The following is a 27,296-nucleotide window of genomic DNA, read 5'->3' as shown; positions in this document are numbered from 1 at the left end:
TTTTCCAGATGTTTTTTCCAGTTTCATCCCAAGTAAGAGCAAAAAAACGTAAGAACTTCTTTAAAAAGGAAGCTCCTATAATTTATCTTTCTCTTATTCATTTGCACAGTATTTCTGTGTGAAAGCTAGTGCTTCAAAAGTGTTGTATCACTATGACAAAGCAAATTAAAGAGTTCAAGACACTATATCCTATGTAACAGTTACTAACACAGTATTTTAAATGACAGCATCAATAGGGCGCCTGGGTGACTGGCTCAGTCAGTTGAGCAGCGAGCTCTTGGTTTTGGCTCAGGTCATGATCTCAGGGTCCTGGGATTGAGCCCTATGTGGGGCTCCCTGCTTAGCAGGAAGTCTGCTTGAAATTCTTTCCCTCTGCCACCCCTCTCCCCCGCGCACATGCATGCTCGCAAGCACGCGCGCTCTCTCTCTCTCTCTGGAATAAATAATTATTTTTTAAAAAATTATGAATGAATGAATAAATAAATAAATAAATGGCAGCATCAGTGCTCACAGACACAGCAAAACACCTCAGTAGTTCCCAGGCAGAGGGGCTGAGTCAAGGGACACAGGGAGCCAGCAGAGCTGGAGGTGAGAAGCCTCCCAAGGTGAACAGGGCCATGCCCAGTGACAGCAGTAAGCATTTTCTACCCAAACAGGAGACACACTCCTCTTCTTTCCTTATGCATACAGACACTGCCACTTATTTCCTGCACAGCTACCTGACAACTGCCTTTGAAAGAACATAACCATTCACTCCATCTTAGTAAAATACAACTGAAATGCATAACCACAGAGAAAGAAGCTCAAGTTTGCTTTAGCTTCCAGAAGTTTCAGGGATAAAGTTTAAAATGCTGACATAAACAAGAAATGCCATCAATGTTGAAGAATAACAAGGTATATCCATTTCTATGAATTAACACTGACTTTAAGGGCCAATCAACTGTGCATCTAAAAAAATCTGAAGTTTTTCATGTTTCCTCCTATATTATCTCATATAAAAATTAAACTGTTTAATGGCAGCATTACTATCAAAATTTTGAAACATCATTTTACTTACTTTACATTCTTCATTTTGATAAAGACAGTTTCTTAGAAGCTGCATAGTAATGCTTAACTCTTTAATAAAACCGTCCTCCTGTTTAAAAAAAAAGCAGTTTAAAAATGTGAACGCAATGGCATATTCCACTTTTTATATACAGCAATTCCTTCTGCTTTGGGTCACTTTACAATGCAGGTCCCAGGTACACTCTCTTTGCACCTGACCACCGTAAATGTAAGGGGACTGACAAGCTAATGATCTCTGAAAGACGACCATATCTCAAGAAGTGCATCTGCCATGAAAAAGTTATTTCTGGTCTATCAAGCATGGAGGAACTGAGATATATAATAGGCTCCATGTTTCATCTCAATAAAGTGAAGCAGGTACTGACTGGTTTTCAATCATATCAGGTGTTGGCTGACTTTCTGAATGATGACGTAAAGAACCTTTGCCTAGAGAAGGAAAAGGAAAAGAGGCAAGAAAAGAAACTGACAAACATGTAACCCCCTGCAGCAATAAAATTATTACATAAGACTTTTTCTTGGTTTCTTACCAAATGCAAGAGAAAGCAGTTACTGCACAGGTCGCTGCTATAATGGCCTTAGTTATATACATATATATGTATACTTACAAATTTACAAATACATATGCACTCATCTTCTTAATATGCCTGTACGGCAAATTTCTTTTTAACAATTATTATTACCATCACTATTATATAAAAACTATGTTAACTTGAGCTTACATGAGCATGCATTTTGAACATGAGTCCGGTAAACTCAATGCTAGAAAGAGACATTCAAAAGTTATGGAAGGAATAAACAGAGATTAGGAATACCAGCTCTACAACCACCCAGCTACTGGCCTTCTCAGTTCCTAGCTGTATGAGTGTGTTGGACTTAGTGTTCATGAGATAACAAATATAACATGCTCACAACACTGCCTGGTATATAGAAAAGCTCAGTAAGTTATATCTCATTCCTAGGGAATCCATGCTTGCTTTGAGGAAAATACCTTCTTTTGTAGTATAAACAATTTATCTGGTAAAATATCATACACACTTCAAAATGCTTATAATAACAAAAACATGTTAATACATAAATCTCATTTTAAGATCTTTAAGTGAAAATTAAGTCTCTCTGTCTCTCTCTCTCTCTCTCTCTCTCACACACACAGACATACACACACACACACAACCCTAAGCCCAAAGTTGCTAATGCAGAAATCCCTTTATCTAACCTATACCTCTCTTCTAAATCAGGTACCCATTTGTACCAAATACTGATGTCATTTATAAGTATAGAAAATTGGAGAGATGGTCCCTAGGTCACTCCTTCATCCACCCAGATGTTTGGAATTCAGAGTTACCTGTTTCTTTAGGGCTGCTTTCCCAGGCCTAAGAGAATCTAGGTTCAGTTGTGCATTAATGTGCTTCATCTGCTCCATGCAGCTGTCTATTAGATCAGCTAAAAGATAAAATTGGAAACAATTAAAAGAATATTCCATTCCCAAATAAGTTGAAATCACATATAACAAAGTCTCCAAAAAATAATGCTTTATATTTCTGACCAACTTCATTTTGATATTTTCAGTGAGAAATTAACAAATCAGAGAAAAATAAAGAGAACTATAATGTTTAACAATTCCAATGTTTTCAATTTAGTATGACACTCCCAAAATCTGCTTTATGTTTTGAGGCATGCATAATTCGCTTTAATAGCAAATCACAATGGAAATTACTAGACATGATGTTGCTATTATTCTCTTTAACTCTAAGACCTGTGTTCCTGGATTACAGATGAAAAATCACAACACTGTAGAAGGGAAATTTATGTGAAAATACACGATCATCTAACGCTGTTGTTATTACTATCAAAACTATGTGGTTTTTTTTCAACTATGCAATATGTGCTTGTGGTTACTAATATTTAATTATTATGAAATGGAGTGATGTGTTACTTCTTAAAGTTTCCCCAACAGGGGTGCCTCGGTGGCTCAGTCAGTTAAGTGTCCCACTCTTGATTTTGGTTCAGGTCATGATCTCAGGGTTGTGGGATTAGCCCCGCATCGGGCTCCCTGCTCAGCACGGAGTCTCCTTGTCCCTCCCCCTCTGCTCCTCCCCTCGCTCATGCTCTCTCTCTCTCAAATAAAAAAGTAAAATGAAAAAAAAAGCTTCCCTAATATTTATATATGCTCTAGATTAAGAATCATTACTCAAAAAATAATCTACATATATAACCTTTTCATTTTAAAAGTAATACATGTTTACTGTGTTTCTGTATGAGAAAAACTCTTTAGTCATGAGACTATAAGTTCTTTACATTTTGAATCCAAAGAAAATTAAAATAAACAATCAGTAAAATATATGAATTGACAATATGCCATAAAAGTTAATGAGTCATGTGGCTCACCTTTCAAAGCATGTTTCTGAGCCCTTCTACTGACAGCCAGAAGTGACATCAATGCATTTGCAGCAACTCTTTTCAGGACATCCTTGGAGGATTTTCCTTCATAGCACTGCAAAGAATATATATCAAATTGCCTTGAAGAAAACTTAATCCGGAGCAAAACCATTGTGAATAAAAGATGTGGTGTATTTAAAAGGTATTGCTAGGTTTCAACTACTCCATGAAATTCACTGGAACTTGATAAAATCATTAAGATTTGAGACTGAGAATGCTCTGTGTGAAAAGGACTGTAGAAGAAACTTACAATATGGAAAAGAGCAACAATCATTCTCAAAGGCTCATCATGTAAAGGAGAAACTGTGCACTTACTCAATTTCACCAGGGAATGTACGTACATATGTGTAACTTATTAAAAAGGGCCCTCAGAAAACTGATGAATAGGAAAACTGCCATCAAATTCCTCCTATCTTATTCTTGAGACACAACCCCTCCCCCTCAATTTCCACCCAATATACCCCTGTACCTCAGGGGATGTGGTTCTTTCCATCCTGCATTTCTACAGTCACATTTATCTGTTATATTACATGTTTTTCAAAAAAAATATTATTTCTTAATTTTGTTGACTTATGTAATTTTTTTAAAAAAATCACTTGTAATTTTGAAAATACTAATATTTTGGTATGTTTCTTTTATATAGTTCGTATTTGTAAGTTAAAAAATTTTTTATCAAAAATTTCAAATATGTACAAGAGTGAAGGAAACAGAATAACATACTCTCTCTTTTTAAAAATTTTGGGCTGAACTATTTCAAGTAAATACTAGATATCATATAATGTCATATTCCAGTATACATGACCATAAAGCCATTATCATGCCTAACATATTTAATAATTTATTGGTATCAACCTAATATCCAGTCCAAATTCAGATTTTCTCTTTTGTCTCAAAAATGTCTCCTTATGGGGTGCCTGGGTGGCTCAGTCGTTAAGCGTCTGCCTTCGGCTCAGGTCATGATCCCAGGGTCCTGGGATCCAGCCCTGCATCGGGCTCCCTGCTCAGTGGGAAGCCTGCTTCTCTCTCTCCCTCTGCTGCTCCCCCTGCTTGTGCTCTCTCTCTCTCTCTCTCTCTGTGACAAATAAATAAATAAAAATTTTTTGAAAAATAAAAAAATTTTAAAAAGAGTATGTAAATGAAGATTACTTCTTAAGGCTGATAAATTAAGTACATTCACACAACAGTATAATTTTAAAAGTAGAATTTAAGAAATAGTTTTTACTTAATCCGAGTTAATGATAAAAAGTAGTCAGAAGAGGGGCGCCTGGGTGGCTCAGTCGCTTAAGCGTCTACCCATGGCTCGGGTCATGGTCCCAGGGTCCTGGGATCGAGCCCCACGTCGGGCTCCCGGCTCGGCAGGAAGCCTGCTTCTCCCTCTCCCACTCCCCCTGCTTGTGTTCCCTCTCTCACTGTGTCTGTCTCTGTCAAATAAATAAAATCTTTAAAAAAAAAAATGTCTCCTTATGGTTGGTTTATTGGAATCAGCACCCAATAAAGCCCTCACATCCTACCTGTGTATCTCCTAAATCTAGAGCACTGGCCATTTTCACACCTCCCAACCCACCCACCAGGGTTTTTCATTTCGTTCCCCTCATATTGTTGAGTTGTTGAATAAACCTGAGCAGTCATCCTACAGAATGCCCTACATCCTGGGTCTGTCTGCTTGCTTCCTTGTGATGATCGGAACTTGTCTTCTCTATTCTGTGTTTCTCATTTACTGGGTACTGTAGTTCCAAAGGCTTAAGTACATTCAGGTGAAATCTTTTGTGATAAGATTCTCACTTGGATATACACATAAAGTTTAATTACAATTTCAAAGGGTTCATAAATTCCAGTGTAAGAACTAGAAGTTCCTGGTGGGGAAATCGGAGGGGTAGACAAACCATGAGAGACGATGGACTCTGAAAAACAAACTGAGGGTTCTAGAGGGGAGGGGGGGTGGGAGGATGGGTTAGCCTGGTGGTGGGTATTGAGGAGGGCACATTCTGCATGGAGCACTGGGTGTTATGCACAAACAATGAATCATGGAATACTACATCTTAAACTAATGATGTAATGTATGCGGATTAACATAACAATAAAAAATTAAAGAAAAAAAAAGAACTAGAAGTTCCTCATATGATTTCTAAATATTAGATATAATTCACATTCATAATTTTTCCTTCTATCAGTAATTTTCAATGATCCAGTTTTATAATATCACATTAAAATTAAGCTCAAAATGATACAGTTTCACATAAAATATAGTATAGCATACACAGATGCTGACTGGCTGATACTTGACAATGTGACCATGGAGGAGCCTGCAGGGTTGGGGAGGCCCTTCCAGCCCCACCACCAGGGGCAGTGTGATTCCATCTTAAATACCTCCCTTAGGCTGCTGCCTCTATTTGGCCAATGAGTTAGATATTAAATGCCCAGACCCAGGGATGCTTGATAAAGATCACGCTAATGTGACCTTGAAGACGGTGGGGAAAAGGCGGAAAATTATTTAGGATAATGAATATGCTTGGAGTATAATCAGTATAGTTAACTATGAGCATCCTAATTTGCCTATAAACTTAATCTTCACCACTAATAAGAAAACTGCTCCCCTATACACACCCTCATTGAACCTGCATGCATTAACGTTTTGAGGAAAACCAAAATGATTTCATTGAAATATATTACTCATCTACTCTCTACAGCAATGAGGGAGAAAAAAAGAGATAAGAATTCTAGGGAAACAATTGTGCACATAAATGTCTTTTATTCCCTCATGAAATCTCACTGAAATGATAGAAATGGGATTAAACACCAAGACAGATAGACACACTCACTCACTCACACAAATCTAGAAACTAGAAAGCAGATGGATGAATAGCAAATGCAGTAGCAGGCTTGAGAAGGCAGAATACCACCCCCGTCCATACAATGAATTGCAAACGGCTGAGGAAATTTAGCACCAGGTACCCCTGGAAGTGATAACAAAGGAGGATTATTTGAAAAATCTCTGAGAACCAGTTTGATGACCAGATTTTGCCCACGACCCACCAATCTCTGCATAGCCAAGCCACTCTTCCTCCCCACCCCTTGCAAGAAGCTGCAGATTTAGTCTCTGGAGAAGCTGAACTAAAGCGTTCTAAACTGGCAAAGAAGAGGCATATTTGTGGGTGAGGGTATTACACTGAGAATAGGAAGGATTAAGTGAAATGTGTAAACTGATTTCTAAGACCCCTCCTCTCTTCCTCCTACTTTGTGGCAAAACACTTGGCAGCTGGGTTTTCACCTCCAAGCAGGAGATCAGAAGATTCTTCTCTCGGGAACGTGACAAGCTCAAGAAGGCAGGCCACAAAAGGCGACGGCCAAATGCCCTTACATAGTACAGCTTTCAGTTGACAGGCTCCACTCTGATGCCCAGGGCTTCCAATCTGCTTCAGATCTCCCAGTTTCAAATGCAGCAGACAACCAAGATTACCAGATACGTGAGAAAAGCTCCTAACCAGAACGCAGAAACCAAAATAAAGAGTAAAAAAAGAAGAAAAGAGAAATTATGTAAGAAGAAAACTTAGTAAGAGTTCCAAACACATAGAACTCACAGAGTAGAGAGGATGTCAGTTAAGTGGAGGAGGAGTTCAGATGGAAAGAACCATCATGAGGGGAACCTGTGTGTAGTCAGTTGAGCTTTCGACTCTTGGCTTTGGCTCAGGTCATGATCTCAAGGTTATGAGATTGAGCCCCGTATCAGGCTCCACACTCAGCACAGAGGATGTCTGAGATTCTCTCTCCATCTCCCCCTACCCCTCCCACTCCTGCTCTCTCTCACTCTCTAAAATAAATAAATAAATCTTTAAAAGAAAAAAAAAAAGAAGAAGAAGAACCCTCAAGAGAGCCCAGCACAATGGATTAAATAGACCCCACCTAGAAACTTCATCTGGAAAATATCAAATGCTGGAGACAGAAAAAAATTCTTAAAACTCCCAGGGGAGAGAAAAATCATAATGGCTTCAGCCAGAAATCATAATGGCTTCAGCCAGAAATCATAATGGCTTCAGATTTTTCCACAGTAACATGAGAAGTTAAAGGGAAGAGACAAGGCCTTCTCAATTCTGAAGTGAATGACTTCTAATCTAGACTCCTCACTAGACTAAAATATAAATTTAATGTAAGGTTAGAAAAAGACTCAGATGTCTAGATCTCAAAAAAGCCTCTTATGCACCTTTACTCTGGAAGGTACCAGACAATAGACTCTATCCAAAGGAAGGCGGGAACCAAGAAAGGAGAACATGGGAGACATGAGATCGAAGGAAAAGCAGAGAGGTAAAGGAATTCCCCAGGAAGAAGGTGAATGGAGATCCTAGGATCACACTGGGCACCACGCAGGTAAGAAGGAACTGGGAGTGACTTCTTCCAGAATAGGAAGCTGACATAAGTTCTGTCATGTCTGAATATACTGAGAGGACATTCGATTGCTGGCAAAGAGCATGGAGGTTACCAGTGATAACAGAAAACTCAGCAAATTTAAAAATAATACAATAATTATCTCTAAGGAAACAGGAAGCTGTGAAGTTCAACTGTGTCCAGCATTTTCACAGACTGACCACCACATGCTGCCTCCTCTCTAGCCACCATGAAGGTACAGGATAGCAGGGAAAGGAGAAGGGAGCCCACTGAGGCCAGGTAGGGCTGTGGGGCCCAGAAAGGGAACTCAAGTCTCATGTTCCAAAGCAGGAAGTCAACAGATAATGTTTAAAATGGAATAACCAAGGGGCGCCTGGGTGGCTCAGTCGTTAAGCGTCTGCCTTCAGCTCAGGTCATGATCCCAGGGTCCTGGCATCGAGCCCCACATCGGGCTCCCTGCTCAGCCAGGAGCCTGCTTCTCCCTCTCCCACTCACCCCTGCTTGTGTTTCCTCTCTAGCTTTCTCTCTGTCAAATAAATAAAATCTTTAAAAAAAAATAATAAATGAATAAATAAAATGGAATAACCAAGATAGAGTAATACAAGCATGTTAGAGACATGGAAGGGAAACATAAAACAATCAACTAAAAGAGATACAAATAGTGGCCTCTAAGAAGAGGGAAAAGAAGGAAAAAGACAGAAGTCTTCTACTTTGGATACGAAACTTATAAACCTGTTTGGCACTCTAAAATGTATACACAGAAAAACGGATATGAAAGCCAAAAACTAAAAACAAACAAAAAAGAAATAAACAGGATTAACATCTGGTAAATCCACCTACTGTTCAACATATACTGAAGGTTAGAGCAGAGGATTTAATTTCTACCATTTTCCATGCAGCACTTATTACAGACTGAAGAGTCGTTCCGAGCATCTGTGCACAGAGCAGGGGTACATGGCTCAAAGCACGAGAAGCCTGGGAGGCTAAGGTTCCATGTCAGATAGCTGAAGTGACAGACAACTAGCCACTGGATGATGCAGACACACAAAAGAGGAGAAATAAATTAAGAGGATACAGAGCAAGAAACAGCATGTCTTTTTGCCAACCATAGGAAGAAAGAAAATCAGGACTCAATGTAATTTATTTAAATTTTATGCTCTTTTTAGATCTAATTCCTTCTATACATTAAGTGATCTAGGTCTTCTAGGTCAAGACTCTTTGCTTTCTTTCCAAAAGGCACGATATAAAGAACGGGGTTTTTAATTACAGTGAACATTCATTGACACAGCCGTATCTCAAATAGATAAGCCTTTTCTCTCCAACAGATTTACTCTTGAACTTCACCATTCACTAAACACTCGTGCGAAATCTATCTCCTAAAATGTGAAATAAGAGTTTGTTGTTTCCTTCCATTACTATCCTTAGATATCAGACCAAATATAAGGAGCAGAATTAATTCAACATCTCAATTATGAGCAAAATCTATTACTTATATGTCTTTGCAAATGAATCAATACTCAATATGAGTATCTCACTAGGGAAGGCAAAATCCCCATTAAGTCAAAGGTGTTCATTATGTTATGGTCAACAGAAAATATGGTCTCTATGGCCAAAAGATATATATCATAGGACATATATGTAAGACAGACTAGTTTCTAATAGAATATTCAAATCCTCAAACCTCCTCAAAATGGAATTATGAAAAAATAAACTTGCACATAATTTAAGATATAAATACCAAATGCAAACTTTCAATACGTATCCCCTATGGGAGAGTACAGTAAAGCAACCATTTAAAAGATTCTCTGCCAAGACCCCTTAATTGAAGTTACAACGTAACAATCTATCAGGAGGATGGAGTTTTAGAGCCAGCTTATACAAACTTAATACAATCCTCCCATTTTGCATTTGCATTTTAAGAACTGAATTACAAAAGGTTAAGTGATATGCTTAAGGTCACACATCTAATATTTCTGAGTAAGGTTTTATAGAGAATTGAAATAAACCTCTGAAGTCATCAATTTTAGTATACTCTTTCTTCTGACCAAAGACTGTACTTTCCTTTCCTTTGTATAAAACCTGGCACAACACACAGCCTACATGCACGTATAGTAAGAAACATATGTAATTTATCATTATGTGTTGCTGGATCATGTATTTGAATAACATTTTAATTCACATATTATCTTTATATAGGCCAGAACAAAGAAAACACAGCGTTTATAGTTTTAAAAGCTCATTAATAAATGTCCCATCTCATGTGAGGCATACTTCTTCTCATTAGTATGTCACAGGGACACTTCCTTTCTTTACTTTCTTTGTCTTAAACTTGCTTGTGCCCTTCTAACAAATGTCACGTATTTATATTCTACTGTTTACGTGGACAAGAAGAGTATGAGTTATTAGGAAAAACAGCTTATATAAGTGGTTAAAGTGTCCATATCCACACAGACTACTTTACATCTTTTATAATCTGGAGGAAATGGAGAGGAAAATTGGCTAGTCATGAGATACCCTGTGGCTCTAGGCCTCTTTGGCCAAGAAGGAAACAGCAAAAGATTATAAATGATAGCTTTAATAATGAATATTATAAAATATTAAGGAAAAGTAAGGAGCAAGGTAAATTTCAAATATTCCTGTGGCACAGAATTTTTCCTATGTACATTTATTTTAATCTGGTGCATCAACCAACAGGGACTCATATTTATCACAAGCCTAATCACGACTCCTTGAAACAGCATGACCAACAAGGGAGAGAAAGCAGCTAGGAAATAAAACAGCTTTGGTTTGGCCTGGCTGGAGGTCTTTACATTTCACCTGGTCCAGGAGGACTGGCTCCAGGACTCATGGTCATGGCTATGGTCAAGGCTCCCAGAGCTACTGGGCATTCCTGGCCTGGGCAGGGGAGAGGGGCAGGTGCACTCCCCTCACTGAGGGCAAGAAAAGGATGTGGGACTTCAGGAATCATTTACATTCCCTGAAGGGGAAAGTATGTCCTTAAGAGTGGTAAAATCGGTAAGATCGAAGGCCCCTTCCCTAGGGAAAAGAGCTCCACTAAAGCCAAAGTTAGGAGATTAATAATGCTTTTGAATTGGGGGAAGACCACTGTAAAGGTGTGAATCTGAGTTTCCTCTTAAAATATTCTTTGAAGTGCAAAATCAGACCCAGTTAATCAAATAAAGCCTGTTGTTCTGATGGGGACTGAGACAACTGGGACACTATCCAGCTTTGGTTTTAAGCTATGAAGAGCTGAGTGGACTGAGGGAGGCTGTGGCCTCCCAAGAGTAAGTGACTTTGAGCAATGCTGTGAGGATCTTTTCCCCCTTGAGTTTCAGCTTCTGAAGGAGCTCCTGGAGACAGGAGAAAATGTCAGGGGACCCTTTATCAGTCTCCTTATCTTTGCTCTGAAAGTAACTGTAGTCTGTTGGGCAAAGGAGAGGGAGACAAAAAGCCCCCCAAGAGCTCTGAGCCCCACCTTCAGTGGGTAGGTTTGAGCTGGACCAGGAGCCGTCCTTGCCTCTATCAGCCTCGTCTGCTTTCCAACATGATGGGAACCGCTGCACACAAGGCACGAGTGGTCATGCCAGCAAGATCTGCACAGCCATAACTCCCACAGGCAGAAAAGGGGCAAAAGTCCCCAAACTCAAAGCAGCAAAGAGACAGCAACAAATCGGCAGACTGGAAAAACCTTCAGTCTTTATAAAATGTGGCTGGCTGACGAGGGGAATGGAAGCAAATCCGTCAAGGCACAAGTCTATTTCTTTTCCACCTTTCAGCAAGAAGATAAAAATCATAAACCATGATTATTAAAAAGAGAGATTCTTAATATTGAAAAATCTAGCAATTTCCTATTTGTAAAAATGACTACACAACTTAGGAAACACTTCAAGGTTTTTTTGGTTAATCTATTTATAAAATCACACTTTAGTGATTTTAGAATGTTTTTCAATGAACAAAATTCTTGGTTCATATTTTAGGACTGCAAAAAGTAAGTTTATAAGTTTATAAGGCAGCATGGTTTAGAAAGGGGGCATTTTTCTCATAAATGTACCAACTAACTCCGCCTACCTCTATAGACAAACCACCTTAAATATATGTAATTCCTACTTACATACATCAAATGTATGTTCAGAGATGTAGACATGTCTTTAAAATGGCAAGACATTATGAATTATACCTTCATTCCTGCAATATAACCATTTTGGTCATGACACGGCACACTACATTTTGGTAAACTGCTGGATTTAGATTTGTAATATTTCATTTTGAATTTTTGTATCATAATCATTAAAAAAGCTAGTCAACATCAGAGGACCAGGACTGGAGAGGAGATGGTTAATTTAACTTTATATGCTTTTGTTTCATTTAAATGGTCAAAATGAACATTAATTCAAATGATTGAAAAAAATTTTTATAAGGCCATGACTGAAAGTTGATTTATTTAAATACTAAACAAAGTTTTTGAAAGGTCAAGAAATCACATACCTGAAGAATTACTTCATTAAGTCGTTCTAGAGATTTCTGATTTTCCTGAGTTTTATCAAGAAGTGAAGCCATTGATGGACGGTGGCATACATTTGCTTTATCCTGATCTTGGAGATGCCTTTTTGCTTCCTCAGTCAAGAGAACAGAAAGGAATTGCAGGCTGGCGGTAGATAACGCAGGGCATGTGGTAGACAAACCCACACATGTGCACAACATATCTGAGAGAGAGAATACTTTCTTTTTAAATGTTTGAAAATGTCTTCAAAATTAAAGAAGTGAATCAGATCAATTTGAGTAATTAAGTTTACAGCCTTTTTATTTCTAATGAAGTAAAGCTATCAATACTTGTAAGTATCACGAGAATAACTCTAGTGTTTAAAAGTAATTTAAACAGTCAATATTAAGACAACAGAATCAAGGAATCTATTTAATTCTCATTTTATTCTTTTTATACGGGTTCTTTTTGATATGAAAGAGTGTGTTTGCGTATGTGTGTGTACAAATGCACATACACACAGGGTGCCTGGGTGGCTCAGTCGTTAAGCATTCTGCCTTCGGCTCAGGTCATGATCCCAGGGTCCTGGGATTGAGCCCTGCATCAGCCCCGCATCGGGTTCCCTGCTCCGTGGGAAGTCTGCTTCTCCCTCTCCCACTCCCCCTCCCCCTGCTTGTGTTCCCTCTCTCGCTGTGTCTCTGTCAAATAAATAAATAAAATCTTAAAAAAAAAATGCACATACACACAATATTTGCTAAGACCCAAAATAAGAGGATTATATATAGATGAGTACTGATTCCCTCTGGGGCCTTTTGGGGATCCACAAAGTCTCTGGAGTTTTTAACTTTTAAATTTTTATTTCAGTGCTTACGAAACAAAATTTCATGTAACTGTACTCCGAATTATCTAGATCACCACCGCATAATTGTGTTTCTGTTTTCAAACAAGTTGATGCTAAACAGTACTTACAAGAGTTAGTATGCAGTGTTGGCATGGTGCAGAAACAAACGTTTCATGGTAGTTCAGAATACAGAACAAAAGTGGTTATGCACAAATTTGCAAACATAACACAGATTAGAAAGAATAGGCAAGCCAACTCAAAAGACTCTACACTGAATCAGTCATTATTAATTTTCTGTTATGATCACTGATTTCATCAAAGAAGCATTTGATGCATATTAATTTTATTAATTTGAGTACAACTGGTTTGTAATTTTGTTATGTTCTACTTTTATATCATTTGGAATTTACACTTCTGTAAGAGTTATAACCATAAGAATTCCTACCTAGATTTAGGCTAAAAGAAATTCTTATTTTCTTAAGTAACACAAGAAAAATAATTTAGTGAGAGTGGCGTTTCGTGAGAATTATGATCATTTAAATGATGTCTAAATATGACTCAGGTCTGAGAAAAGACTGTTCTAGATAACACAAGTTACAAAGTGATCATAAGATGTTTTAAATATGTACGAGCATATAGGATGGAAACTAAAAACAAACAAAAACAACTCCATGATAAGGAATAGCAACTATCATTTTTATTAGTTATGTTTTCATAAACATTACTATTATCAAAGCTAGCTGTTTATGTAGTAACTTATTTCTGATTAGCACCATATTATATAAACTGTGTGTGCGTTTTGAATAAGGACACAGTAAACTCAGAAAGATTCTGAATTCTTATTTCATCACTAGGGAAAGTGTCAGGTAAGCAGGCTTAAAGCAGGGACCAGCAAACTTTTTCTGCAAAGGGTCAGAGAAGAAATGAGTATTGTACGCTTTCCAGGTCGTAGGCCTTTGTCACAGCTATTCAACCCGACCACTGTAGCAGGGAAGCAGCCGTAGGCAACATGTAAATGAGGACAGGTGGCAGGGTTCCAACACAATCTTATTTACCAAAACAAGCAGCGGGCCACATCTGACCACTCGGCTTAGGTGTCCCACATTAGTACCGTGCTTTATGTTAGCAGTGACTCAGGTGGTAAACTAAATTTCCCCACAATGGATGTAAGAAAATCTCAATTAGTCAATCTCTTTCAGTTTTAATCTCTTTTAACAAAATAATGATTTCTAAATGGACACTTTTCCTCTTAGGTAAACTCAGAACTCCTATCTTCCAGATAACAAACAATTTTGCTTCTTACTGAACATGTATTTCTCCATAAAACTTACTTCAACACTACACTCTGGTTACAAAATGTACCATCCATCTAAATCTATAGAATAACCAAATGATAAACTAAAATGTGAAAAAAACAAGTTGACTGAATTAGTGGTAACTTGGAAGCTTAAAAGAACTCAATTCTGAATACATTTAAACTAGCCATTTTTAAAAAGTAACATAAATGTTATTTATATGCATTTATGTTTAAAAAAAGTCTTCTTGCTATGCTAAAATTTGAAAGAGACCTTATGAAAAATTAGTAGTTATTTTTAAAAATTTGTTTATGCTAGTTACTTATATGGAAAACATCTTATAAAAATACTTAACTATACTACACTCTTAACCATTTCTGTACTATAAGAAAATCCTTGTCTTGACACAAGACACTATTTTTATTTTAAGTTTCCATGTTATCATATATACAGAATTTTAGGTGCAGGTTTACCCACTTACAGTGCATATATGTCAGGAAAGAGACTGGTTTCTACGTCAACAAAAGGAAAATCTTTCTCATTGTTTTATAATCATGTCACATCACATGTCTCTTCATAATACCACAGGATTTTCTTAACTTGTTTTTATAGTTTTTTGAACTGGGTTTCAATTTTTCAAAAATGCATTTTTGAGGCTCCTCAAGAGCACTCCAAATTTCTCAAAGTAAATACCTGGTTTCTCTTTCAAATGCCATGCCGTAATTACTTAATTTTAAGAAAAAAATATATAAAAATTGTAAATAATGATTATCTTAATTTTCATTAGCAGAAAGATCCACAGCCTAGTGAGAGTATCTTCTTACCAATCACCGCCGTCCAGTGCTTGGCCAGACCTGCTGTCATAGACGGGAGAGAGGCAATAGCGGCTTTCCTCAGGAGTGTAGCCAGAAGGTTAAATAAATGTGTCCACGTGTGATAAAAAGCCGATATCAACTCTACATCTATGACATTAATGAAAACAATTCAAGTTATTAACACAAAGAATAGGAAATACAAAGCTCACCAGATACTTCATTACACTTAAGAGGCACGCACCTGTTAGACGAAAACAAATGTAATTCAGCATGATCCAAAATTTACTTTAATTAACTTTTTCACTGCTTCTTAAAGTTCTCTCGCATCTACCCCCTACATAAAGACAGATACACACTCATGCATCCTCCCTCCTTAACACATATTTAGTAACAATTCAGAAGGTATGACAAGTCATAACCTAGGAAACACACATTGTGCACACTGTAAAAGCATGGCATTGTTTGTGCTACTTTTAATAAAGTTTCTCCTGTTGTCTTTATCCTCTTTATGCAGGGGTGAAAGAAGAAAGCCCAATGTGCCAAGGTCATGGCAGAGAAGAAAGGAGAATTTCATTGAACAACCAAGAGTACTGCCCCTCAGTGAAAACATGACACTAAAGAGGATTCTGCACCTTTGCCTGTGGCTGAGAAAACAGCAATTAACCTTCTATCGTAAGGACGGCTTTTCCCTTCTCTCCACGTGGCAAAGGGGGGTTCGGGAGAAGCAGTAATCCTAGGACTATCTTCTCTGACCACGCCACCAGTACTATCTGGCAGCTTTTGCCAAACTCTGTTACCAAGCAAACTAAGGACTTCCATTTCAGGGTTCTTTTGGGAATGGCATATTCCAGGAGTTCGGATTATAGCAATCCTTGGTGTGTGTCTCAACCATTTTGTCATTCTCAGCTCTATAAGGAGTCTTTTCAGACATATGTTTCCTCCTCATCATCCCCTGAAGTTTTAATTCCATAGATCCTGTATATCTATATATCTGAAATCAGATTCAGTATATCTGTACTTTATGCATAAAAAGAATTAGGTATAAAGCTTACTGATTTTAGTCAAGATAGCCAAATAAAATATTTAAGTTAAAAGTTAAAATTAAAAATTGAAAAGCAATTAACATTTAACTTAACTTTATAGCTACTTTTGCTAAATAACTTTCAATATGGTTTACTTGCTCCTATAAAATGTATTGAATTACATATGAAAATTAGCAAATCATATAAATATATACTAGAAAGATAATATTTTATAAAACCATTCACAACTACTTTTCCAGAAAAATTTTTAAAACTCATTTCTTAAAAAATTGTTACTGAACTTTTACCTTTTGCTAGATAAGAGAAAATGACTTCTAACTTAACCAGCTGCCAGACATATACTCAGGTATCAGTGACATTTTTTACTTTATTTTCAGCAATTGACGTAATTAATGATGGGCCAGTTAACTTACATAATAATAAAACATATACTATTTGTATTTAATTCTCAAAGCCCAAGTCACACACAAAAGCAAGAGAATCAATTAAAAGAACAATCCACAAGTCAGCCAATGACAATCAAGACATGATATGACTTTGGGATATCTGGCCATATGACTTTGGGATCAAGTGTTGAATCAAAGTCCTCCAGTCACAACCATCTATACACTATAGTTTTTAGCAATGATATTTATCTCCTGTTTATCTTCTCTGAGCTCAATATCAGTGCCTCCCAAGTGATATCTAAGAAACCCAACAAGAGAAATTAAATACTAAGGAATAAGATTTTATTGGGTAGAAATGAGCTCTGAAGGGCCACAAACCATTGTAACAGCTAAGATTTTTTTCCCCCACCCCTTTCCCCCAAGATTCAATTTTTGTTTCTTGAGGGGTGATATCACCCTCATAGTGAATGCATGGTCTATCCTGATTTGCTTAGTTAGGACATCACTACCATCTGTAAAATTTCCAAGTAAAGAATTACTATTCTTCTAGCACCAGAATATTTTAACACTAATGAGACACTGAGGACTAGATTTGCTGGCATCATAAAACATTTTACTCACCTAAAACCAAACAAATCTATAAAATTCAAAAACCTAAGTAATAATTAACATGCAAAGAGCCATTTAGCAATAGCCAAATTATCGATTACTTCATTATAAAATCTTTTAATTATTGTATTTTAATTCTGTTAAAGATTCTATATTGTTTTAATTTTCTCTTCTATTAAGTGCTCTAATACAACTTTTCATCAGAGTGTATTTTTCAATAATTTAGGACTTTATCAAAATGTTTGATATTATATGCTACACTTACTGATACTTGTTATTGCAAATAAGTTATTAGTAGGTCATTTGGCTGTACCCATAGCTTATAAGAATAATTACTACCTGAAACTCACTGTACTTGCTAATATTACATACAGAACTTCCCCTCATTTAAACTGACAGCACAGGGGATATTCTTTCACTATACTACATATTTGTCTCAAATGGTTTCCTGGAACCACTTAAAAGATCCAAACTATAAAACACATTATAAAAGCCTTCCAAAATATCGGCAAAGCACAACATAAAATTTAACCTTGAAGTGAGTATCTGGTGCAGAGTAAGACTTTTTTCCTCAATATCATTTGCTTCCATCCTAAACTTAAAGAAATAAAGCTTACCTAAGACATCTTTGGTGCATATGGTGAGGACCCCAATGATGTTTGTGATAAGAGGTTTCAGAAGCTCATCCTGAATCACAAGGTCAGGATCTACCAATAAACATGACTGCAGAAGCCTGGACAAAGATGACAGGTATTCTAGGAGAAAGGATACCTATTTGAAAAAAGAGATAAAGGAAAACAAAACATATTATATGAAAAGTCTAGCTCAGTGATATTTCAGCTCTCTATGCATTATAAGTTACTTTCTTTGTAATGTATGTTAATAAAAGACTAAAAATATTAATCATAATTTTTAAAGATCTAAAAGGAATGCATAGCACAAAGTATTCTCATAAACATGCCATTAATGACCACATTAACACTGTCAAGTATAATAATACCAAACAAAGCAGTATTTTCAAAGTCAAATTTCAAATTCCATTTAGAGAAAGAACACCTTTATAGTTTTTAAGTAGCTAAACTGTGGAATCAATATATTCTGGAAGTAGAAAGGGGCATTCCAATGCCACATATCATACAATTTTATAAAGAAAGATTACAAAATACTCTTCAACACATCTCCTATCAGGTAAAATGCAAGTTTGTAACATTTAATTTCCTTATTGCTATGAAGTCTTTTTTGTTGCCTTTGTACTCTACTGATTGCAGTTACAGCAAGTCTGACTCTGATGCATGAAGTGTTACCAGAAACAGATAAGCCATGGAAGGTGAGAGCCAACGAAAAGCATCTGAGAGAGAACCACGGAATCACTGAAGCCTCTCACGAGCCCACGCGCTCCGCCCAGCCACACTCGCCACTTCCTCGGCGCCTCTACACTCTCAGCTCAGATCTCACCCTTGTGAGGCCTCCTCTGACCACCCTGACAAAACATAGCACGCTCTCCCTCTGCCACACACCCTTTCACCCACCCTCGTTTTGCCCATACCATTTGTCACCAGCTGATAAAACACTTCACATTTTATTTACTGCTTACTGTCTTCTGCACCGAGGACAGAATTCATGTGGGGAGGCATGTGTGTTTGCTTTGTTCACACCTCTGTCACTGGCATCTAGAACATAATCTGGCAGAGAAGAGGTTCCAGAACTTTTCTGGAATGAATGAGTAATCTTGTGTGAGGACAAACAGCCAAGAAGCACTTAACCTACAGAAGGTCAGGTGATGAAGTGAGTAAGAGTGTAAGTTCTGGAACCAACCTGTATGAGCTGGAATCCTGGCTCTGCCCCTTTCTATGTGAGCAACCCTGGACATTTCCAGTCATTTACTTTTAAAATGAGGCCACTAATGATACTTCATGTGACTATTGTGATGATTACATAAGTTAGTACAAACAAGCACTCCGGAAATGTGTGCTACTGTTGTTGTTATTCATTCATTCCACAAGTACTAAATGAGCACCTTCCATGGGACAGGCACTGCGCTCAGCATCCAAAATACAACTGATATGTAAGAACAGGCAAAGCCCTGCCTTCATGGAGCTCACCGCAGCCTCCAATCTCATCTCCCCCTCACAGATTCACTCTAGCTACTCTGGCCTCCTTGATATTGTTTGGACAGACCAAACATATCCCAATCTCAGGGGTCTTGCAGTGTCCCCCAGGACTAGCTTCCTCACATACTTCAGGTTACATGTCCCTGTCTGAAAGAACCTCCCTGACCACCCTAAGTGGAAAAGCCTTAACCTCCCAGCTCTGATGTCATTCCCTGTCTCCTGTTTTAGTTTTTCTTCTCAGACGTCTATCATCAGCAGGTACATATGGATTTGCTCATGATCTGCTCTCCCAACTTGAGGGGAAGAGTATTTATTTGCACAGGCAAGATCCTGGTACACAGTAGGCCCTCAATAAAAATTTGCTGGATGGATAGACAGTGAAATGGAGGAGATAGCCTTATGCAAATAAACACACTCAAAAGTGAAGACACTGCCCTGGGAAAAGTGTTTTGAAGATGATGCACACTGTGTTACCCAACCTTGTAAAAGGGTTGTCTGCCCTATTCAGAAACCTCAAAGACAGCACCACAAAGCAAGAGATACTGGTCTGTTCCACCTTTAATTATCACACTAAATAAATCTTGTAGCCCTTCTTAAAATCTGATTTGAGGTAACATTTCTATTAGCAACAACTACACAAGGAATTGTTAAGCATACTTTACATAAAGATGCTAGCTACAAGCAAGAACTTAAAAATAGTAAATATCTGTAAATGAACAAAAATAAATTTATTTTTATTAGATTGGGTTTTGAAAATACAAAGAATTTAATCACTATGTATTTTAACAACTTCAATTTAGGTGAAAATGATAGTCTAAAATCATAGAATGAGAAGGTGGTCTATACAACGTCCTCTTTTTATAATATGGTGCTCAAAGATATCCAGATCTGTGGGTAAACATTTATAGCTGGTTAATAATGGAATCAGGAAGAGAATCTAAATCTTTAAACCCTGCTGCTTTATTTCACCATGCAAAGATGTCTCAGATTAAAATGTTATGTAACCTATTTCAAGTAACCTCATCATACCATGTATATCCTGAAAGATTTCCATCCCTCTCCTATGGTTAGTATATTCTTGGCAGAATTTATGTTTCTGGCACTTAAGGCAAACAGACATGAGCGAGAGGGAGACGTGACACTTACCTGAGCCTGAGTGTGTTCAACTGGAGGTGACAAAGGCAGTGGAGCCTTCAGCTCCTGGACACAGCTCTCTAGGAGGGTGGCATCTGCAATACTGCGAAGAAGAAAAAAAATAAAAAAAGAAACCCCTCCAGATGAGGAGTATGCTGCTTATTAAAAATTAATAAATTAGTATTTGAAGTTTGAATATAACCTTGAATAGAATTTAAGAGAAAAGATCTTTACAGAGAACAAACTGATGGCTGCCAGAGGGAACGTGGGTGGGGGTGTTGGGGAAGGGGAGTGGGAGATAGAGGCCTCCAGTTATGGAATGAGTAAGTCATGGGAATAAAAGGCACAGCATAAGGAATACAGTCAATGATACTGCAACAGTGATGTAACAGGACAGATGGTAGCTCTGCTTGTGGTGAACAGAGCATAACACATAAATCTGTCGAATAATGAAGATGCACACCTGAAAGTAATGTGACACTGTGTGTCAACTATACTCAAATAGAAAGTAAAAACAAAAAAGAGAAAAGATTTTTATAAAGACAATAAATGTATACAAAAAGGTATCCTATAATATTTTAGAACACAGGAAAAGATCTTGTCCAATAAACATGGGAAGCAAAAAATATCTAATGAAAAGCAGAACAAAATATAATGAAGCTCTTTCAGAAGGAAAGCAAACAAAAAAAAAACCTTGGTGGTTAGTTTCCTCTGTAAAATAGGAAAAATACTTGCTAGGAAATAAGTTCTGATTTAGAAAGTAAAAAACAAAACAATGCAAAACAAACAGGAAAATTGTTTTAAGTCAGGAATAAAGAACAGGTACAGAATATGACAAGCCTTTGCCATAAAAGATCCTTTAATAGCTCTGTGGCCTCAATTTCACAGCAGACTCTTAGCTGACTCTTGAGAAGCCAGAGGATTCCTAAAGCTCCATTTTGATCATTCTCGAGGCAGGAAAACATCCACAGGGAAAAGGCAATCGACTAGTGGGTTCCTTTTCCAACTCTAGTGGGTGTCACAGTAGAAAGATGACAAGGAAATATGAACAAACTCACACACCACGGCTTATTATAAATGGTAAACGAGTAATGAAAAGTGAGATGAAACAAGGGATATTTCTTTCTTTTTAGAGTTTTCTTAATATCCTGAAAAGAAAAAGAAGGCACTGTGATTTGGCAAAGAAGAAGAAGAAATTTCATACGGCGAATGTTCACAGGCAGAGAAATGCAAACGACTAAGTGGTCAACAAGAAGAGGTACACTGGCTATCTGGATGTGGGAAGAAAGAAAAGGAACAGTTACCATAAAGAAAGAGTGTCCCAGACATCATCACTTAATCCTCACACTAACCCCACTAAACAGATGTTATTAATGACACCCCAGAGATTAAAATAACTTCCCCAAGACTACAATGCTAGGGAGCGAATGAACTATAATCAGACCTTAAGTCAGGCTGATTAAGGATCTACAGCCTTTTTTACTATACCATATAACCAATATGATCATCCAAAGGTCCTGCCATATAAGCTCATTAATATAGCTAAATGAAAGAACAAAATCATGATTTTCTAAATTTTATCAGAGTACTTTCTAATAAGAGTTTAATCTCCAATAATGAAAAAAACTCCAAATGAATTTAAACCATGATTTTCAACCCATGGCCACAATTCTGATACAACCCTAGGGAGATAAATCCCTGACCTCTTTCACTTCCATTTAGAATGGCCAAGTGTGATGGAGGACAAATAAGGTTTAGAACCTCTGAATTATTAAAAAAAAAAAAAAAAAAATCAGGAAGGTGGGAGTGCATAATAGTCGACATAATAAACCAATATGAATGCTGTAATAGATCCAAACTAAAACTGTCAAGACAATTCTGGCAAAAGCAGAAACCTGCAATCTAATGAGCCAAAAAAAAGTAAAGATAAATTCCCAGGACATATGAAGTCTTACACCAAGTCATGAGCAGAGCTGGTGTCAGTTCATCTCTGCCACCCCGCCCGTCTTACCTGCAGAGAAGCTCTACGAGACGAGCTTGCCGGAAAGCACGGGCAGTGTCTCCGGGAGCGATCGCCAAGAGGCCGTCCAGCAGGCCGCACACGGCTGACAGGAGAGGTGGAGTGACCACACACTGCCTGGGCAGAGGGGCAGGAAGGGATGCGCCACGAGGAAGCTGTGCTGATGTAGTTTCATGCTGACCCATTACTGAAAATAAGCATAAAAATTATCATGATTTTGTTCACTTTGTGCTTATGTACAATATTCACAAGTTCTGATATTCAGAGGAAAGTCCTGAAAGTGCCAAAGGAGAAATGGTTGGGGAATTTCCTTAGTGCCAGACTCATCTCCACCCTGAGGCCAAGGAAGCAGCCATCCAACTCCTCCACTCTGTGTGAGTGTGTGTGTGTGTGTGTGTGTGTGTGTGTGTGTGTGTGTGTGTCTGCCTTTGGTGACAGTATAAGAGCCAAGACAAGAAGGGCAGCGCACATTTTCTGCCCTCGAGCATTCAGACACCGAGGAACAAACAGACGGTCTACAACTCTTTTTCTAAAGCTCTAGGGGCCAGAAGTGCATTAGAATTCAAAATATTTTAGATTTTAGAAAAACAGCATGATACATGAACCCTACATTAACTCACACCTTCAGTGGGATCTTGGGAAATACCCCATGAGGAAGTAAGTATTTCTATAGAGTGACACATGTACAATCACAGTAAGCAGAATGCAGAAAGAAAGAAAGACCACCTCAAATCAATACTGCTCAGGTTCCGCAGCAACAGTACTCAGGTACAGGCAAGTTTTACACCAAGTGAGTTCTGAGAAAACTTTCAAGGTTTCAGAGATCCTGGATTTTAAGAACTGAAGATATGAGACTGTGGACCTTTCCCAGAAAACTCAACAAGGGATTGTTAATAAGAAAGCTATCTTTGTTAATCTGCCCCAAGACTTTCCCTCATGACCCTCACTTATTTCTTTTTAAAAAAAAACATATTTTGAATAAATTCAGACTTACAGAAAGTACAAGAGTACAAAGAATTCCCATATACCTTGGCCCAGATCCCTATATATTAATGTTTTACCACATTTTATCTACCTATATACCTATCTTCTTATGAACTGCTTGTAAGTTGCAAATGCCCCTTCGGCCCTAAATTAATTTCCTAAACAAACTTTGTCTTTTATAATCACAGTACAATTAGCAAACAGAAAATTAATATGACACAGTGGTAGCCTCTAATCTATAGACCTTTTCCAAATTTGGCATATTGTCGCACTAATGTCTGTAGCTCCAGAGTTCTTGTTTGGATCCGATTCAGGATCACACTTGCATTTAGCTGTCATGTCTCTTTGGGTTCTAAACTGGAAGATTTCCTCAGACTTGCTTTGTCTTTCAGGGCCTTGACATTTTGCAAAGAGCACAGGCCAGTTACTTTGTAGAACGTCTGATGTTTGGTGTTTCCTCATGAGTAGAGCTTCAGTGCATCCCAGCGGGAAAAGCATGATTCCTATTTGTACCAGTATTGGTAGTGTTAACTTCAGCCATTTGGTCAAGGGGGTATCTACCCGCTTTCTCCACTGTGAAGTTTAATTTTTCCTTTGTAATAAACTAATTTCTTCGGGGGAAGAATTAGTACTATATAACTTCGGGACTATGTAACATCAAGAAAGACCTGACATTTTAAACTAAATAAAGTTTGGAAAAGTAAATTTAGGTAATTCCACAGAAACAGTTCAATTGATTTTAAGGGAAAAATTTAAATATTCAGAAGATATGTATTCCACGTTTTCAGCATTTTTAGGCCAAGTATACAGAAGAAGATCAATAAAAGGGGAGGGCACAGAGGTTAAGAAATTCAAACTCATCTAATATATTTAAATAAACTTTTATATTTTATCTAGAGAAAATTATCCTAGTTATTTATGTTAGTAGTACTCAAATACACTAACATTTTTATTTTTGAATGATTCCTTTCACCTTTGTATATCAAATGTAAGCTTACAGATCAAAAGAGATCCTGTTAGGTTTTTTTTTTTAATAAAATAATTTTTCTTTTACAAAAGTTAGAAACTAAATTTAAAAATGTAAAGTTGGATGTCTGGAGTGGCCCTAATGTACATGTTAGAGAAAAATTTTTTCACTCTGTCCTAAATCACTTTGGAGCATATTAATTCCCTGGTTAATTAAGAATTAGCAAAACAACAAATAAAAGGACTAACCAGCTTCACTGGCAAATCCTGCTAGATGTTCTAGCTTAGGGAACTAAAATCTCGTTATCACCAAAAAAAAAAAAAAAATCACATTTTATCTTAATACTATTTTAAAGGGATGAGATTCAAGAAGATACCGAACAACAAAATAACTGCTCTAGTATTTGGCTCACACACAATATATATTCAATGCTTTGCAGCACTGTTCAGTGGCAGATTCAACAAAAAGGACTAAGAAGCTTTTTTGTCAAATATACATGCTTAAGTGATTGGTAACCAGTAAAACTGTGCATGAATCCACATTCTAAGCACAATCCTTGAAAATAAAATAAATTCAAATCAAGAATAATGCAACAAAAAACAAAACAAAACAAAAAAGCCCACATAACTGTATGTCCACACAAAAACCTGTACATGAATGTCTGTAGAGGTATTATTCATGATAGCCAAAACATGGAAAAATCCGAATGTCCATCAAATGATGAATGGGTAAATAAAATGTGGTCTATCCATACAGTGGAATATTTTTAGCAATAAAAAGAAATTAAGTACTGACACATAATACAACATGGATCAACCGTGAAAACATTATGCTAAGTGGAAAAAAAAAAACAGTCACAAAAAAACACATACTATATGATTGCTTTTTTATGAAGTTTCCATAACAGGCAAATCTATAAAGAAGGAAAGTAGATTAACTCTGGCCTAGGACTGGGAAGGATCAAAAGAGATGAGGAGTGATTGCTAATGGCGAGGTTTCTTTTTGGGGTGATGAAAATGAAAATGTTCTAAAATTAATTGTGGTGATCCTTGCACAGCTCTGTGAATAGACTCAAAACCAATGAATTCACTTATTAAATGGGTGACTGTATGGTATGTAAATTATTCTCAATGAAGTTATTAAAAAAGAGTAATGCAACATACTTTTAGAGATAAATGTTCATGAAATTCATTATCAAATTTCATTTCATCCTCTGTGTCCTCAACTATTTAAACAATGTGAGTTTGCTCCTTTTATTCTCTAGAGGATCAAATAAGTACTTTCTACAATTAAACACTTTTTTATATTGTTAACATATATTACTAAAAAAAACAAAATGGGACATTGTTTAGGAAGTTAGGGAACAAACACTGTAATAAAAATTCAGAGTAAAGTCTTCATTAAGCAATTATTTCTGAAGTTTTAGAAAACCTTTTCCCTGCTGATGCTTATACTTCAGTGTTTAAAATTCTTCTTTTTTAGGTAGCATATTGCTTACAAGTGATGAATTTAATGCTACTGAATAAAGGCCTGTACATTCTCTAGGACAAACAAAAGCTAAGTTGTAATCTTCCAAACATATAAAGGTTGAAGCATAATAGCGTTGGAAGCAGTCCCTAATACAAAGAATAGAATTTGTATATTGCCATTAATAAAAATAAATCCCAGGCTACTCATCAAGCATTTTTTTCATTTTGTTATGTTCTGTTAATCACCATACATTACATCATTAGTTTTTGATGTAGTGTTCCATGACTCACTGGGTGTTATACACAAACAATGAATCATCAAGCATTTCTAATAAAATAAAGATGCAACACATTTTGTTGACTTTAAAATAGAAGTATTTCCCTTGAAAAATACCTATGACCAGATTCTCTCCACTTTCAAGTGGACTATGTGGTAAATTGAAGTGTTTTCCCTAAAGAGGGAGAAAAATGAAGGTAACTAATATCTATTAATTCCCCAGTTCAAACACTAAATATCTACACTTAACTAATAAGAAACCATATGGCAATCAGACAAATACATTCCATTTATTAGTTAAGGGTATTTGTTTTGTTAATTTCTGATATATTTATTCTATCATGTTCCAGTCCACTTCATTTTGTTCTTATCTAGACATTCACTGTGTTTTGTGACTTATTTAATTTTGTTCTTATGTAGACATTTATTTCAAAATATCCTGACGGACTTGTCATTTTTCTTTTCGAAAGCAGAATGTCTTCCTAAAAGGGTACCTTGAGCCACAAACTGGTCGTGTGAGGCTTCAGGGAGAGACACTGCTGAGGGCCCAAGTGGTAGAAATTCAGCACTCCCCGACGAAGGTGCCACCTATCAAGGAGCAGAGAAAATTATTTTATTCTTAACATTCATTCATTAATGTTATCACATGGAAACTGAAACAGAAGCAACATGTACACAAAATAACCTTAAACAAGAAGGTTAATAACAAAACTACACTAGTTCATATGCCTGGAAAACATTCCATATCTTAAGAGTTGTAAGTTTTTTGAATGGCACTTTCCTGCTTCTTATAAGACCTGCTGGAATTTATGTAAATCAGTAACTCAAAGTAGCAAAGTTTTGATTTGAAGCCCATTTCGGATTTTAAGGTCTGGATATGGCTTATACCCATTTATTGCCCAAATGTTAAAAAGCTAAATCATGCTCCTTTAACTTTTGCATAATTCACCGTCCCTGAGATAGTCTGCCCTACTTGATTCATAG

General features: G+C 37.0%; 1 protein-coding gene across 1 annotated transcript in view; it reads right to left on the bottom strand.

Moving 5' to 3' along the window:
- The window catches only part of RTTN (rotatin), a 150,799-nt gene that overhangs the window by 16,709 nt on the left and 106,794 nt on the right, over positions 1 to 27,296 (bottom strand). The window contains exons 35-43 of the mRNA XM_021686411.1: positions 26,807 to 26,900; positions 22,607 to 22,802; positions 20,608 to 20,698; positions 17,968 to 18,121; positions 15,322 to 15,459; positions 12,367 to 12,584; positions 3,451 to 3,556; positions 2,408 to 2,505; positions 1,058 to 1,135 (exon numbers count right to left, since the gene is read on the bottom strand). Coding sequence (XP_021542086.1) covers positions 1,058 to 1,135; positions 2,408 to 2,505; positions 3,451 to 3,556; positions 12,367 to 12,584; positions 15,322 to 15,459; positions 17,968 to 18,121; positions 20,608 to 20,698; positions 22,607 to 22,802; positions 26,807 to 26,900 — 1,173 coding nt within the window. The remainder of the gene's footprint in view (positions 1 to 1,057; positions 1,136 to 2,407; positions 2,506 to 3,450; positions 3,557 to 12,366; positions 12,585 to 15,321; positions 15,460 to 17,967; positions 18,122 to 20,607; positions 20,699 to 22,606; positions 22,803 to 26,806; positions 26,901 to 27,296) is intronic.

Source organism: Neomonachus schauinslandi, chromosome 14, assembly GCF_002201575.2.
Source record: "Neomonachus schauinslandi chromosome 14, ASM220157v2, whole genome shotgun sequence".
In the NCBI taxonomy this organism is placed as follows: domain Eukaryota; kingdom Metazoa; phylum Chordata; class Mammalia; order Carnivora; family Phocidae; genus Neomonachus; species Neomonachus schauinslandi.
The sequence above is the reverse complement of the archived record's forward strand: the minus strand, read 5'-3'. Positions and strand labels throughout refer to the sequence as shown.